This window comes from Aplidium turbinatum, chromosome 7, assembly GCF_918807975.1.
Source record: "Aplidium turbinatum chromosome 7, kaAplTurb1.1, whole genome shotgun sequence".
Classification (NCBI taxonomy): Eukaryota; Metazoa; Chordata; class Ascidiacea; order Aplousobranchia; family Polyclinidae; genus Aplidium; species Aplidium turbinatum.
In genome coordinates, this window is record NC_137478.1 from 30,667,570 (window position 1) to 30,685,415 (window position 17,846).

The 17,846-nt window shown below is 38.7% G+C and overlaps 1 protein-coding gene across 1 annotated transcript; it reads left to right on the plus strand.

Annotated features, from left to right (window-relative positions):
• The first annotated feature begins 424 nt into the window (after positions 1-424).
• LOC145773931 (L-sorbose 1-dehydrogenase-like) lies at positions 425-17,174 on the plus strand. The gene is made up of 13 exons (XM_082585056.1): positions 425-539; positions 1,204-1,264; positions 1,882-2,029; positions 2,274-2,553; positions 2,921-3,044; positions 3,976-4,198; positions 4,735-4,854; positions 12,296-12,399; positions 13,131-13,236; positions 14,767-14,959; positions 15,538-15,640; positions 15,801-15,920; positions 17,036-17,174. Exons 1-13 carry the CDS (start codon positions 425-427, stop codon positions 17,172-17,174), a joined length of 1,836 nt encoding a protein of 611 aa, XP_082441182.1.
• Positions 17,175-17,846: the final 672 nt, after the last annotated feature.

Sequence of the window (17,846 nt, forward strand, 5' to 3'; positions counted from 1 at the left end):
TCAGAGGTTACGCGCCCGGCTCAAGACCACGCTTCGCTGGTTCGACTCTGGTGGTGTGCGCTAGAGCAACGCATTTCAGGACTGATCTCAATTCAGCGGCACCTATATTGAATGGAATAATTCCAATCAAACGGCGTTCGTCAGCAGCCAAGAAAGAAGCCGGTAACGACAATGAGCAAGCCAAATCTTATTCGCGTTATCAAAGATGAAGAATGTAGTAGCTGCAGTAGTAGGCTACTGTCTACTGACAAGGGGTAAATTTGGGTCAGGGCCCTGGATGATTTTGAGGATCACCTGCAACTTCCTTTGTTGATTTTTGTAATAAAAATAAATTTTTAGCAAAACTTAGCCTACTGTATCTAAAGCACTATCACTGTGAAGATTTGCTGTAAATAGACCACAGCAGCTTAGCCTAATTTTTGTAATGTTCAAGTCAATTTTGATTGTAGTAGCAATTGCTTTATGCATTCCTTACATGCTAAACTGGTATAATTCTATCAGCATATCTGAACCATTGCAAGAATATGACTTTATCGTAGGTAGGTGAAGTATAATCGTTTTTCACGGCAAAATATAGGCTACACAAGTTGGGCATTGTTATGAAGCCATAGTTAAGTTTTGCATAATTTTAGTGACAATTCTTTTTAAATTTTCATCGATTTCATAAAATTATTGTTTTCGTCTTTTTATTAGCCAATGGGTTTATTGTAGCCTACAGGCATTTTTGAACAGTGATGACAGTTCGGCCTATCTGTTTTCTACTAACAAATAACTTCAGTCTTCTTAGCCCACTGTTATTAATACGTGACTGAAAACCTTTCAATCCTACCATTGTCACAATCTCTGTAATTTTGATTTCATAATAAAATAATGTTCAAACATAGGTTACGCTACAAAAAAAGATTAATTGAATTGATAATTTTAAACATACAAAACAATTTATATTATATATATACGGTAATTGAAACAATGAAAACTATTAATACTACAAAAAGTGCTCAATGCCAAGCAAAAAAGCAAAGCAGAGCGAATTAAATCAAATATAGTTATTACTATCTGAAGCCTTTACAAATTGTATTTACAAATTCTATTTGAAATAATTATACAAATTCTGTTTGAATAAGACCTTCTGATGATCCATTAGGTGAAACAATTTGTAAAGGCTTCAGATAGTAATAACTATACGGTAATTGATATTTTTAGTTGGAGCTGGAACCACTGGCTGTGTGATTGCAAATCGTTTGTCTGAAATACCAAAAATTAAGTAAGTTAAAATGGTGTTTTATTTCATTTATTTTATGCATGTATGAGCCTATTCTACTGATGGCTGCATAGCTGAGTGGTGAGAACATCTGCGGGCCGTACGAACGGACGTGGGTTCGACACCGCTCTAGAGTATGCGGTTGTGTTTCGGCAGAAGACACAGAGTTGGCAAGCCAAAATAAGGGGAGCAGCTGACTCGAAGACTATACGTCACTTCGCTGCTTCGTCGTCTGTTGTATCGCATCTGTGATTGCGATGTTCTGTATGTCATCGCAATGGGCGCAAATAAAAGCATGATTATTATGTAGGCTACATTTAATGTATTACGATTACATTTACAATTACGATTACATTTGATGTATCAGTATTACGAACTACGATTACATTTAATGCTTAAAGCAATCAAACTGTGTTTTGTTTTTGCTCCTAAGCTATAGTTTATTTATAGCTCATACGTCGCTAATCTCAAAACTATCATACAAGCTATCTTCTGTATAGTCTGCTTCGTTCAACTTTTGGTTAAAATAACAGGCTTGACCATTGTGCCCAGATTTACAAGCAATAGCCAATAGTTTCACTGCTACTGTTTTAAGTTTTTATAGAGTAAATACCTTTCAGAGTTCTTCTTGTAGAAGCAGGAGGGGAAGCCCCTCTTAATCCCATTGTGAGCATTCCTGCATTTATGCCATTGCTTCTAAAATCTCAGTTTGATTGGAAATACGTCACTGAGCCACACAAATATTCAAGCTATCACCTGAAAGATAGGGTAAGATCACATATGGTACAAGCTAAAATTCGTCAGCACAAAGCATTGAACAAAAACATTTAGTTTATCACATGACATTGTAAATCCCTCACAGAAGCCATTCAGTTGTTAAAAATTTGCTCAAATGTATAAACAGTTTGGTAAACCCACTGTGCGATTTATAATTTTATTTACGATTTAATTTGCTATTTAGGCCTATAGTCGAGTGAACTGTCTCTGTTAATGCTATGAACTTCTATTTCAGAGAAGCTCTTGGCCCAGAGGAAAAATCCTTGGGGGCTCAAGTGCTATAAACTACATGGTGTACACAAGAGGAAGTCCTAAGGATTATGATTCTTGGAGTAAACTGGGGTTGAACGGATGGAGCTATGAAGATGTTCTTCCATATTTTAAGAAAAGTGAAAGGATGAATGACAAAGAATTTGAGAATTCAAAGTATCATGGATTTGATGGATACTTGAATGTTGGTGTCCGTAAAGAACATGAAGCTGCAGATTGGTTTGTGGAAGCTGGAAAGGATTTAGGTATCGCACATTGTCATATTTTAGTATGATTGATTAAACCAGTGATTTGGTCAATTCAATTCAATTTATTTTTCTTTGTCGGAATGCAGACGAAAGGATATTGTGAAAAAGAAATACAGCAACAAAACCAACAAAACAAAAAGGTGGCAAAACCCTAATGGTTAAAGACGTGCATGAAAAGATCTAATTCTAAGATTTTAATTATAATTCTTGTACTTAACGACTATGGTTATACTTCACAACTTATTATATTTTACTTTATCATCACTTTACGACTATCCTTGTACTAATTGACAGTTTGGATGGTGATGATGGCTTAGTTTTTAATTTGGTATATTTGTTAAAATAAGTTCAATAATTGTGACAGGATACAAGAACATCGACTATAATGGAATTGAAGATGAAGGATTTTCTCGCATTCAGAGCACAATAGTGGATGGGAAGCGAGAGAGTGCGGCTACTGCTTTCCTGTATCCATTTGCTCATCAAAGGTTGTTGGTTTTATCGCGAAAACACCCAATTTGAAACCAAGTTAATTTATTTATTATGCAATGGTTTGTTCATTGTTCAACTATTGTTGAGATGCAATGAGATGTACTTTGTACGACGTACGATGTTCAACAGATGTACTTCTGTATCCATTTACTCATCAGAAGTAGTTGGTCAGCAACATTTATTGACATATAATGACTATATTGCAACAATTAGAAATGTGATGTGTTTTGTTTGATGAAAAGAATACTCCAAGTCTAAAAAAGCTCCTGAGTGAAAGGAAACTTTAAACGATTCCTGGACGTTATTGTTGATTTTGAGCCAAATAGTGAGCTGTTGGTTGTTTGGTTTTGAATCTTTGTCTACGGACTGACAAACTCTTGATTGGTTATTCCTGGTAGTTTCTCTTTCTTAGAGGCTTTTGTCGCAGGGCCGGTTACCGAGATTGGCAGAGTGAAGTTTTCCGATTGTTGAAGTGTTGTTGGCGGGGAATTATTCCATTCACTAGGTGCCGCTGAATGGAGAGTAGTCCTGAAAGTGCGTTGCTTAAAACGCACACCCCGAGAGTCGAACCAGCGCTGTGTGATCTTGATCCGGGCGCGTAACCACTGATCTAGCGGGGGCTGTTCAAGCACACACACCCAAAGGAAGCATGTTTACCAAGAACTACTTGATGCAGTTGAACTGCATCCATTTTCAGGTTGTCAGCTGCCTATTTGGTCTACTTGTTCATTAAAACTCTTGGGTGACTTTTCACACTGTTTTGAACTCCAATAAACTGTTGATTAGTTGATTGAAATGCTCAAGTTGAACCAGTAGGCTACTTAATCTTCTATTCTTATCTGCACATCGATTGATTCATCGAGTATATCCGTGAAGAATGTACCGACCCATAATTCTTGTTCGATTTTTTTCATGTTATCTCCACAGAAAGAACCTCCACGTCATAACAAACGCTCACGTCACTCGAGTTTTGTTCAAAACCAGCACTGGCGACCTCCCACAAGCTGAAGGCGTCGAGTTTGTTCGAGAAGGTAAAACATACAAAGTTAAAGCGAGCAAAGAAGTGATAATAAGCGGTGGGGCTGTTGGAACTCCTCATCTTCTCATGTTATCTGGGATTGGACCTCAAGATCATCTCAAGGACAACAAGGTGCGGGTGAAGTAGGCTACTGGTTGCTTTAAAGAATTTGTCGAAGATATTTTACATTGAATTGTTTTGATTAGTTACTTTTTTCAGTGTTGCATTCTTTATTCTGTTATTAAAGGAAAAAATAGAGAACATGCTGTATGACAAATTTTAGCTTTGTCTATGAAATTTTTAGCTTTGTCGAACTGTGTCTATGTTACCAAATTCTTTAGATTAATAATAATTGCAAGTAGCTGCAATTAATTAATTATTTACAAGTTAAAAAGCCTATTGTAGTAGCTGCATGTTCTACTAAAGAAGATATTTCGATGCAACGCACTTGCAAGCTTGACACCTGGGTTTTAGTGGAAGGCTTTCTCTCTGCGGTGGATACCACACTGTACCACAAGCTAAAAGTTGTGATGATGAAAAGTTGCTTGATGATGAAGTTTCGTCTTGAAACTCATAACAGATTATAGTACACTAGGCTATATCCTGTAGCCTATTCAGGACAGCATGGTATACATTGTCCATATTGTAGCTCAGTCATCTTACTTTAGATTCCTGTGGTAGCTGACCTTCCTGGTGTTGGGTCGAACCTACAAGATCACGTCATGCTTGTAGTTGCCTTACAGAGCAAGGAAAGTATGGAAGGTCACGTGCTGTCTCCTGAAAACCTTGTAAGTTGTACGTCATAAATGTTTTGTGTCAAACGTATGTTGATTGTTTGATTATGAGAATCTTCATCCCCGGACTGAGAAATCTTCTTTGAGAGCTTAATCCTGGCAGTTTCGCCTACATGTAGACGATTTGAATCACTGACGTAGGCCCGGTCTCCGAGATTGACAGGGTGAAGTTTCTGACTACTGAAGTCTTGTTGCCGGTAAGCTACTTTATCCACTAGGTGCCATTGAATAGAGAGCAGTCCTTGAATCCGTTGCTTGAGTTAACACATCCCGAAAGCCAAACCAGCGCTGCTTTGTTGGGCCCTTAATTTAACCAACTGAGCTGTCGGGGCAGAGTCAAAAGTTGCAGTAAATTCGATTGTGCGTACCGGTACTGAAACGAAGTCGAAATCAGTCGTTTGTTTGCCTTGAGTCAATTAGAACCAATTAAACTGTGATTTGTTTTATGCATTGTGTTACCCTGATGTTTTTTCATCGCAGATAATGCATTGCTCTCAAAGGTTTACAACGCAAACACATTTAGTGCCTTTATCTATGAGTGCAAAGTGCTAAAACGTGTAGATTACATTTGTAGCCTACAAGGTGTTTGGTATGACAAAGGGATCTCTTAGTGAGGCCTATTGATACTGGCTTAGATGCCGGCACTCTACTAGCTGGGCCACTTTGCTAGTTGTGGTATAATCTTTATACACAACAATCTTATATCAAGCATAACACTGAAAAAAAGAATCGAATCTATCACAAATTAAAGGCAAAATTATGGTTATTTCAAAAATTCTAAAAACATAATCACAAATTCTGATAATGTCACAGTCTTGCCGTTAACCTATAGGCCACAAAGCTTCTTTGAATACAAATCCTACTGGGTGCAGTTTAGTTTTTCTAAGGTTATTTTTTAAGTTTGAAATTTTTGAGACAACTTTTCAATTCCTCTTGTTTGGTAAGTAATTGTCTTTTTTGACTTTCCCATTGGAAATTTAATTGCTCTTGTTGCTTTGCTTGGTTCCGTGGGTTTGCGTTTAATTACTTGTGGGCAGGGACATGGCCGTGAAGATTTGGGTGAGTAATTGCTCTCCCAACTTTATCTTATTTCCCAAGAAAATAGTTTTTAATGCTATTTTAACATTTTAATAACATGGTATTGCAAGTTGAATGACATTTCATAAATGTTTAGCTTCATTTAGTAGCTACATTTTTAAATAAACTCTTTATTTCAAATATTAAATTCTTTGTCTCCCAACAGTTGCTATTGCCCCCCTATCATTTTCTTTGTGGCTACGCCACTGCTTTTGGACGCTGTGAGTTGTTGCTTTATGCTGAAATTCATTGTACAGCATCAGGGCCGTAGCAACGAAGAACGTGGCCCCCTCCGAACATAAGTCCGGGGCCCCTTCCAACGCAGAAACTGGAATGTGGTATTTATTTTACACAACATGCAGGGTTCATATTATGTATAGTAATATTGTAGGCTATTATGTATAGTTTGCGAAGCTAACGCTTTGGTTAGCGGATTAGCATTTTCGCTAATATTTACAGTAGAAATTTTAGCGGACTCGTTAGCGAAAGTAAATTTGTTGGAAATCCGCTGATTTCTTTGTTGAAAGCTAACTTTTACATTAGCTGCGGCCACCACTGTGCAGTGTGTATAGACCTACATAGGTCTACAGTAGGGTGGCTCGTTTTTGAACTTTTTTTTTTAATTCTCTCGGGGTAGTGGGGAAATGGTGCCAATGAGTGAGAAAACGCTCATGACAAAATTTGAGATTTGTAACAAATTGTCTTCAGCCTCCTCATGGGGCTCAAAAATCGAAAAATGGGGTCAAAAACGCAATTTTTCCAAAAAATTAAAAAAATATTTTGCAAAAATATTTTTAGTTTGGGTAGATACAATATTGTTTAGATATATCTAATTGACCTAAGAAAAAAAATTGGAGTCATTTGAACTATTCCTTCAGCTTCCTCACAACTTCTGAAAAATTTCCATTTTGCTGAAATATTCGCATTTTTGTGGGTGGCTATACATGATACATAATTGCGTTAGACATTTTGCCAGCTATAAAACGTCATTGTATTTCTCTTTATAGACCTGCCCTGCGCTGTTGCGTCATTTTTAATGAAATTGGGTTAATTTGGTAGGAAAAAGTGACGTTTTTTATTTGAATTTACATCACTGATGAAGCCATGGTTGTCACAACGAAAGCTTTGATAAAAAATTGATAGAACAATACATGTTTCTGTTGCTGTTTGAAGGTAAAAGTAACTTTTACTTATTAACACATGATGTTTCAAATGAAGACTTTGGTAATGCCCTGAAGAACGATAATACACAGTAACAACAGCAGTTACTAAAGGTTACAATAGCAAACAGCAAGGCTTCTGAACGCGATTCAAACCAGCGAAATTATATCAACAACCCAATCAAGGTTTTCAACAAAAACACAATCAACGAATTCAAAAACAACACACAAGGCATTCAAAAAAATTAACAAAAACTTAGGCTACAGCAATGTTGAACACAGTAGTGCTAAATTTTCTGTTCAAATGTTAAATTGCTTTTTATTGTCAAATTCCGGCGTTAACTTTCGGCTCAGTAACGTTGTTCTAATGAAACCGTCTCTGTTTTCTTGACCACAAACTTTGCTGGATGCTGCCGTTACCAACTTTATCATTCTTTCCACTGCTTGTGTGTGGCAGGGAATTTTGAAGAGCTCACTTGGCACCGGTAGTGGAGTTCCTTGACTGATTGCTTTGCACATTGCGTCATCTGTTACATCTTGCAGCAAAGGTGGTGGTGTGAGATCAACGTTTTGCCAGTGAATTAATTCATGAAATGCCGTGGTGTAAAAATTTATGATTGGAATTTCAAAACCTCGCACACTGCTGTTTCGTTTTGCCATCAGTTTGGGGCACGCAAAACTTTTCTCAATTCAAGTTCCCGGATAATTTTACTGTCGTCAGCAACCATGGATAACAAAACACTTTCTGGATAGACATATCCATTTCTTTGCATCACTGGAAGAACGATTTGTTTGACTTCTATTGGCAGGCAGCGTGTTCTCTTAATTGTTTCGTACATGTGCTTAGCACCATGTGTAGCAGATGGATTGCATTTTATTTTGAACCACATTGGTGTATATACTTTCATAAGAAATTCTACCAGAAGAATTAAAATGCCAGATGGGTTGGATTTTGTCACATAGAGACGCAAAATTCTCTTTGCTGTCGTCAGCCAGCGTAAATGACATATTGTTCCAGGATTACGTTGAAATACAGGATCATTCACAGTGGTTTTTGATACTGCTCGATGGATTTCAAATACTGTAGATACTTTTGGTCAGTGCTTAGGTCATCACAAACCACTTCTATAGTTTCTGTTACAATTGCGCGAAATTAAACGTTAACAGCAACTTGTTCGCAATGCTTGGCCAATTTCTCCCATGAATCCACCTGGTCCATTTGTTTTCTCATCCAGTTGTTGAATTAAATACCTTAAAGGCAATTCATTCCCATGAAGTTGGCAAATTAACCACTGTAATGGCCTGCCAACCGCTCTTTCCAACAGTGCAACAGCTCCATTTTTTGTGCCTGTATTGACATTTGTTCCGTCGCAACCAATTGCTCTCAAGTATGTTAAATGTAAATTGGATGTGTTAGAAGTAAAGAATTTTATAATAGCTCTCAAAATATTTTTTGAAGAACCAGATTCCGGAGTGACATGGCCAATGAACTTTGATTCAGGCTCTTGCAACATACGTATATATTCTTCTTTAACCAGTGATTTTGAACACTTGCTGCCTTTTTTACATTTATAAGTGTTTCATCAATGCACCCATCATAATAAATGGCAAATGTGGAATCAAAATCTGCATCACTAGAGCTTTGTGCTTCTCTGCGGACCTTTTTTTCTTTCTCGACGAATTTTATGTCGATCTATAACAGAGCTGTCATCATTTTTACTTATCACCCCAATGTTCAGCAACAATGAGCTTGCAATAAAGGCTGCTGTTCTGTCAGACACGCCTGCTCTGTCGCACACTGGAGCTACAGATGAGAGACTCCGATTTCTCTTTTGGTTGCTTTTACCGAAAATATTCTCATGGTCAGCAAGCTCTTCTTCACAAGTTAATGCATCACTATCTTCACATGTTACCGATGTGTCTGTGTCACATTCAGACGATGATGAAGCCAGTTCAATCCTGCGTTCAACTTATTGATTTGGCTGTGCTGCTTGGCACTGTTTCCGTTTGTTTTTCCGCTGATTCATTTTTCTAACTCTGATCGTTTCTCGGTGGTCAATACCAAAAATAATCATTTTTCTATTGAGCGCTGGTCAATCAAGAAGTCCTGCTCCTTACAGGGCACTTTTTTAGAAGCAGAACATGTGCAAAATGTAAAATCTTAACATTTGCAAGCAGCAATATCAAATAGCTTCTTTCCTTGATTTTGAATATTTTGTAGTTTGTCTTGGTACAAAGGAGTGTCTGTTCTAAATGGATGATTTTTCGAAATTTTCAGCAAAATGGAAATTTTTCAGAAGCTGTGAGGAAGCTGAAGGAATAGTTCAAATGACTCCAATTTTTTTCTTGGGTCAATTAGATATATCTAAACAATATTGTATCTACCCAAACTAAAAATATTTTTGCAAAATATTTTTTTAATTTTTTGGAAAAATTGCGTTTTTGACCCCATTTTTCGATTTTTGAGCCCCATGAGGAGGCTGAAGACAATTTGTTACGAATCTCAAATTTTGTCATGAGCGTTTTCTCACTCATTGGCACCATTTCCCCACTACCCCGAGAGAATTAAAAAAAAAAGTTCAAAAACAAGTCACCCTAGTCTACAGTGACAGTGTGGACACTGGACATAGATTCCATAATAACGCAAAGCGCTTCTTTAGAGCCTTGTTCTGCGCAAATTGTAATAGGTCATAGTCTAGTCCAGGGATTTGGCAACGTTGTTTTCGATGGTAATTGCAAGAAAAGAGCAGAAAGTAACTTATGTCATCTGTCATGGTTAAGCGCAGGATATTCTTGATCAGTTTCATTCTGCTGATGGTCCTTTCAGCACTGGCGACAGTAACTGGTGTGGTCGGTCAGAAGAATTCTGGTGCAAATGCAAAGATTCGGATATATATCCTGAAGGCTGTTCTTGTACATTAAAAAAATGCTTGCCGTGACAAGGCCTCCCTCTTTCTCGATGACATAAATAAAACGATTCAATTCCATTATTAGTTCGTTGGCATCAATGTCTCCCAATCTTCTTTTAATTTTTTTGCAGTGATTGTCCACTTCCATTGTCCGCCCCATTAGCTTAGTGGTTACGTGCCCGCTCAAAACCACGCGGCGCAAGTTCGACTCTCGGGGTGTGCGCTTGAGCAACGCATTTCAGGACTGCTCTCCATTCAGTGACACCTAGTGATTGGAATAATTTCCTGGTATCATCACTTCAATAATAGGAAAACTTCACTCTGCCAATCTCGGTAACCGGCTCTGCGTCAAAAGCCTCTACAAGTGTGCGAAACTACCAGGAATAACCATTCAAGGCTTTGTCAGTCCGAGGATAAAGATTCAAAACCAACCAACCCAACCATTTTCTCTGAGACACTTCTTCAGGCTGTTAGCATTGTAACTTACAGAAATTCAAACAACTTGTACCACTCCACGAGTTGGTCAGAGCGCAAAGAAACAATACATGACCCTGATCAGTGAGAACAAGAAAAAATTGAGATTTGAATTTTTCTTCAGCAGAAAAACGACTCGAATCATCAGCACATTCGTAACCAAACATTCTCTTTTTACATCGTAGCCTACCGTGTTTTTTGAAAACACCTGCTCAATACCAATAAGCTCAGCTATTTCGCGTGCGCGTTTGTGACCACATGGTTAGCCTATATCCTGTATTTCGATAGTTTTCCAAAAACTTGGGCGGTGGGGCCCTCATTCCTTGCGGGGCCCCCTCCGATCGGAGGGTTCGGAGGGTGGTTGCTACGCCTCTGTAGCCTACAGCATAAAGAAAACTCCAAACGTGTTGTGACGAATACATGAGCAGAACTTCATAAAGCTCTCGTATCTAAAGAATATAACAACACGATCAGCTGACTGAGCGTAGCCAATATAAATAAAAGCTGTTTAAGTCAAAACACATCTATACACGCAATTTAAACCCAATCCAATGCCCTCTGTAACAGCTGGCGCAACGTTTTGAGCAACCTCACTTGGCGATATTTAACGGAAAAATGATCTGGGGCGGCGTTTGCCCTTTAAGGAAAAAACGTTACAGTGTTAAAACTTTTTTTTAACACATTAGTGTTAAAAAAACGTAATTTCTACTTTTACAAGACAGACTATGTTTTAGGTTTAGCTACCTACTGGCACACAATGCCACTAAAAATAATACGAAGATTGAACAACAAATGTTATTATTAGGCTACTACATAAAGATGCTCAATGCCAAGGAAAAATGCCATGCAGAGCGAATTACATCAAATTCAGTTACTAGCCTACTGACTAAAAGCCTTAACAGCCTATTTCACTTTTGTTAGGATCACCAGAAGGTTCTTATTCAAATAAGATGTATTAATTAATTCAAATAGATTCTATTTGAATAAGTTCCTTCTGGTGATCCTAATAAGGTGAAACAGGCTGCTAAGGTTTTTAGAGGGCAGAAACTGAATTTGATGTAATATGCAGGATGAGTAAATGTTATCTCAGCAACCTTTTCGACTGTTTCTATACGAAATGGGGTGATCACGAAGGTTTATATAAATATAAGGTAGGCTATGAAGAATTCAAGTCACTGCAGTCTGCAAGTTCAAGCAACTGTGATGAGACAAAATTAAAAAGGGAACGTTTTGTACAATGGAAAGAAAGTGGATGATTGCTGAGCACATGGCTGCTGACTTATGATTGCTTAGCATATGGCTGCTGACTTAGACTACAGAAGTAGGCCTAACTTGTGAATTCAGCTTGGTAAAGTGCAGTTTGAGTTTTTGCTCGTATTTTGGAATGCATCAGATAAGAATTGTCACCAAATGGTATCAGTCTGTGCTACTGGATGATTATTGTTACTTTTCACTGGTTAGCTCAATTGCTGCCTCGATAGCTCGATAGCTCAATTGATTAGCGCGTCACTTCTGGAACGAAGAAGCTTCAAGATCAAGCGGCGCTGGTTCGACTCTTGGGGTGTGCGCTTGAGCAACGCACGTTAAGGACTGCTCTCCATTCAGCGGCATCTAATGGATGGAATAGTTCCCCGGCAACAAGACTTCACAAATCGGAAACTTCACTCTGTCAATCTCACTGACCGGGCCTGCGTCAGTGATTCAAAGCCTCTACAAGTATGCGAAACTGCCAGGATTAAGCTCTGCAAGAAGCTTTCCCAGTCCGAGGATAAAAATTCAAATCAATCAATCAATCAACTTTACATTAACACGCAGCTCTCTCTATCTAACATCCTTTCGTACCTGACCGATGGAAGTGGTGACTTGGGTAGCCCAACATTGGATTCAATGACCTACTTGAAGTTGGGCGAGGACAAAGAGTAAGTGACGTATGTTCAAGTAAATATATTGCTTAGTCTGTACACCAGAGCTTCCAAATACTTTTTTTTCCGAAATTGAAATGATCATTTTCCTGTGTTTTATGACAAAGCCAAAACCCGAAAAGCTATTTGCGCTGTCTTACAACATTATAACGAGTTTAGTACAGTAGCAAAAAATATTTGAAATTTGAATGCCATAAACAAAAAGTGACGTCAATACAATATGAAGCATGCAGCAAATTTTATGCGACGTTCTTACACTACTTTTAAAAGTAATTTTCAGGATAGAGGGGGTTTCGGATAAAAATTTCTTAAAATATACCAGAGGTCTTCGAATATCTTGCGTTCTAAAATCAGCTTAAAATACACACTGATATGGTAACTGCCGACAGAACGCCACTGGTTCAACCTTAAAGTCTCCTCAGTGCAGTAAATCGTACACTAGCTAAAAACGCATTATTACTGTATATAAGGAGCCTAACACAGCATAGTGGTTTTTGAGCTATTTCATAGCTGTAAATAGTTATTTGTGTATCATAATGAAATTTTTTTAACTTTTGACTGTTTCACTCCAAAACAACTTTTAGCGATTTTAAACTGTAACGGCATTCTAAATCATAAGGCTTTTTTTAACAAAATTTTCACTCTTAGTATGCAAATAGGTTCTTAGTCAATTTTCAATGATTTTAGCTGAAATTTTAACAAGCCAGATTGAGTTGCATTCGTTTCAGATTAAAAGCGCCAGATATGATTATTTTCTTCCAGTCGCTTCAAGTCAAGGTGGACGATTACCAAACTACCGATCAAGCACTTGACATCATGAACTTGTTACCAGAGGTATAAAGTCTGAGCATATTCTATTGGTCCGCCTCGATAGCTCAGTTGGTTAGCGCGTGACTTCGTGAATGAATAGCTTCAAGATCAAGCCGCGCTGGTTCGACTCTCGGGGTGTGCGCTTGAGCAACGCATTCTAAGGACTGCTCTCCATTCAGTGGCACCTGATGGGTGGAATAATTCCCCAGCAACAACACTCCAACAATCGTAAACTTCACTCTGTCAATCTTGGTAACCGGCCCTGCGTCAAGAACCTCTACAAGCATGCAAAACTACCAGGAATAACCAATCAAGGGTTTGTCAGTCCGAGGATAAAGATTCAAAACTAACTAACTATTGATGTATTGTGATATAGGCCTACGGAGATATTTTTTCCAACATTTTTTATTTCATGAAATCAATTCTGCTCTCATAACTTGAACTTTACTTTGTATTTGGTTGTTTTGGTTTTGAACCTTTATCCTCGGACTGACAAAGGTTATTCCTGGCAGCTTCGCATACTTGTAGAAGCTTTGAACCACTTACGTTGGGCTGTGGTTCAAAGTCAGCAAGAACCGAGATTGACAGAGTGAAGTTTCCGATTGTCGTTGAAGTGATGTTGCCGGGGAAGTATTCCATCTACTAGGCGGCAGTAGATGGAAAGCAGGCTGTCCTTGAAATGCGTTGCTAAAGTACACCCGGAGAGTCGGGCGCTTAACTCCTTTGCTGGTCTGTTTACACATCTCACGAAAGTTTCCATTTTACACAGTTTCAACATCTACAGACGTTGAAAGAAGGATATGAATAAAGAAACTTATATGGTGGTCATCACCAATAGTGCATGCGAATATTATTTCGGGTACAAACTTAGCAATTGCTTATTGAACCATTATCCTTTGTAACTAGATATGCGTGACAGAGGTGCACGAAGTTAGGTTTTCTGAACTGCTCTAATCCAGCTCCGGAGTCTGTGACTGCAAACCCCACTCCTGCTCAAAATATTTTTGGGTTATTGACTACAAACTCCAATTTGACTTCAAGCGTAAACCATAAGCCACAATTCACTGTTTTTACTTATGCTATAACACTTATACCTCCTCTATCTCCTGTCATGAAAAGAAAAGCATAATTTAAATAAAAAATTACTTCTTGAGAAAGAAAACCATTGAAATAGTAAAAATAACAACACTGCGCCAATTAAAAGTACAGCGTAAATATTTGTACGCTAAAAGTATCAACTGGCAAGTATCAAAGTATCAACACCAGACTGCAGCTCCAATCCGGGATCTGTTATTAACGAGAGTTACAGACTCCCTATCCATTCCGACTCCGGCGGAAAAAATGAAACGCTGGCTCCTAAATATTATAAAATTCCTGCTCTTGCACACATCTGATCGTGATACTTGGATCGGGATGAACTATTCTTTTGAAATGCTCTCAAAGTTTGAAGATGCACGCCTGGCAGTACTTGCCACGAACTGCGTCTTTCTTCATTTATTCAATGTCTGCATGCTTTGAATCAACTTAATCTACTTTGCAACTTCTACGTTTTAGTACATGATTTCTATGGCGGAGGGGACTAAAGAAATGCATGAGGATAAGTTTAGTGACTTCAACCTAATCCCAACATTATCCCACCCCAAAAGCAAAGGATCGATCCGTCTCAAATCAAGCAACTACACAGACTATCCTGTCATTGATATGCAATACTTGTCCGATCAAGAAGATGTGGATAATTTTGTTAAAGGTAAGAACGTAAACAAGCCTAGTAGGATAAAGAACTTACAGGTTGGACACGTTAGTCAAAGGTATGCAATGAATATGTAGTTCCAGGCTCTGTATGGTTATTGGGGAATGTGCAAAAGTGCACATCTATAGTTGTCTATGAGAAAGAGTACAGCTAAGATTCCATCAAGTTTCATATTGCCAACATGCGCTGTCACATGGATGTAGGGCTGCTCGCTTCTGTGCAAAGTCAAAAACCTCTGCTCATACAGTACAATCCATGAGTTGCAGTTTGCTTCCTAGACTCCTGATGATCTCCAAATGATAGCCACCCCTTAAAATAACTTTTATGAGCATTTTGGAATGGAAGTTAACACTGATAAAATTTGGATACTCGACCAATCGTCACCAGGTCACACCTCTGTGGGGATTAAGATCAGCAAAAGGCCTTTGTGAAATAGACTACTTCTACCTTGGTAGCGCATACTACCAACATCACTTTATGTTGTCATAAAGATTGACTTCCTTGTCTGAATTAATTTCCACCTACCTGGCGTAAACATAGATATAACGAGATTAAGTTGTGTCTTAATTTTCTAGGGTTCCGGATCTTGGAGAAAATGGAACAAACTCCAACCTTTAAATCGCGTGGAATTAAACTGTTTTTTGTTTCTCCTCTTTGTGAATCTGAAGAAGAGCCAAGGTAGTTATGTTTTAGCGACTGCATAGCTTGGTAAGCTGTGTTGTTAGGTAGATTATTAACATTTTCTTCCTCTTCTCACCCAATCGACAGCCTTCAGCTGTAGCAATGTATTGCTGCAATATATTTTGTCAATTCATTGAAACATATTTTGTTGTACCAGGAGCGACGAGTTTTACGAATGCATGGTAAGAAAACATCTCTTCACCGACTACCATCCCTGCTGTACTGCGAAGATGGGGAGAGAAGACGATGAAATGGCGGTGGCTGATCAAAGATTGAGGTTTGTCTCGGAAGAGCCTGCATATCGGTTTAAAGTATTGGTATTTATTTTCATAGCTCAGACAAACCTCATCTTCATAAGTTGTTGAGACTTTTAGCGAAGAGTGATGTGGATGCCAGCAGTGTCAGATTTAAGTTGGGGGAGGGCGATCGCCCCTACCTCCCACCAAAACGTAACACAAAACGTAAAACACAAAAAGTAACATTTAATGATATATTTGCAAGGTCGGATTAATATAGACATACACATTGTTGTGTTTTGTTGAAACCGCTTCCCCTAAGGTACTTGGTAGATCTTCCTCTTGATCTCAACGTCGTTTTGTAAAGTGTCAGGTCTTGAGGGTCGTCGTCGTCGTGTGAGCGTCTGGGGCCGAGGGTTTATCCTTTTACCACCCCAGATTCACGATGTTCCCGGACTACACTGGAAGGCTACTAGAGAGCAGCCAGTCGTTGGTTTCGTCATCCATGACACGTAGACCTTCCACTCCATTAAGTGGCTTGAAGATGGAGCAGTCATTGATGATATGGTCTGCGGTCTGTTCCTCGGCACCACATTCACTGGAGGAGGAAGAGGCCATTCCCCATTGGTGCATGGTTGAGCGGAAAAGCCCGACGCCGGTACGGAGACGGTTGAGGCGCACCCATGCCTGTCTTGGTAGTGTTAGACCGATGGGGCGTGTGTCAGCGTGTGTGTTTTGGCGTGTGTGTGTGTGTCTTGAGGGTGTTTCTTGAGCAAGGATCATATCAGGGCTTCTTCAGCGTTGGTATGACGCTCGAAAGGAACTAGGTTCGACACCCATCAAAGCCACGCGTTTTTTTGGCAAAACATTTTATGACATGCCTGAATGTGGACACAAAAATTGACTTCATTACACTTTTCTTCCATTTTAGTCTGTTCTTTTGTTCAACTCTGTACAAAGCATGCCATTCCCTCTTTGATTGACCCAGGCAGAAAATCAGTAGTTTTTTTTACATTGACTCAACGTCTACAGACGTTAAATGTAAAAGCAACTGATTTGGTGTCTGGGGATTTCTCACAAATTGATTTTTCCTATTAGTTGATGTCAAAGTGTTACTGAAAATGTCGCCTTCATCCGAAATCACGTTTTCTTTCAGAGTCTACAAAGTGAAAAGTTTACGGGTCGCTGACGCCTCGGTCATGCCGGATGTGACGTCAGGAAACTTGCAAGCACCTTGCTACATGATTGGTGAGAAAGCTTCGGATATGATCAAAGAAGATTGGAATCTACTGTAGATTATTTCTTGTTGCAAAGTTATCGAATTAGCGTCCAAAAGAGTTAATGAGGAGTCACGGCTTTACCTACATGTGCCGCATTTACGATTTTTCATTTGATACATATTGCAGATTTAATTCCTGATGAGGACACACGTACGTGTCGAAAACGTTTGAGTCGTTATGTTAGATATTTTGTTTTGTGTGAAATACATTATGTTAAACCCGCTAAGGTTACTTTGTTTGCTTGTTTATGGTTCAAAAATGCAAACTCTCTACGTCTACCAAAGCTTTACCTAGATGTGCCTCCTTTTAATCATTTGCTTACCGAAGCCTCACAGATTTGTGTTTTTCTTCTAATTCTTGACGTCGAACTTGTCTTCATGCAGACGTAGGCTATTATCTGTAGCAACTTGATTCTCAGACAATTGCATACAGTCATCGTCGTTTAAGAATAACTTTCTCGCCCCTGATGTAACTAGTCCAATTGTTTCTACAGTATTGTTGCTTTAGTTTTTATTGTTTTTGCACCTTAATTCGCGCTAACAGTGCTGTTGCGTTGACATCGATCGTGCAATTGTGACGTATACGTACTATTTTTGTTAAATAATGGGGTGGGCAAACTTCACTGACTACGGTCTATTTTCTTTGATTTAACAAGCGGACTTAATTAACCTAAAAACTACATTTCTG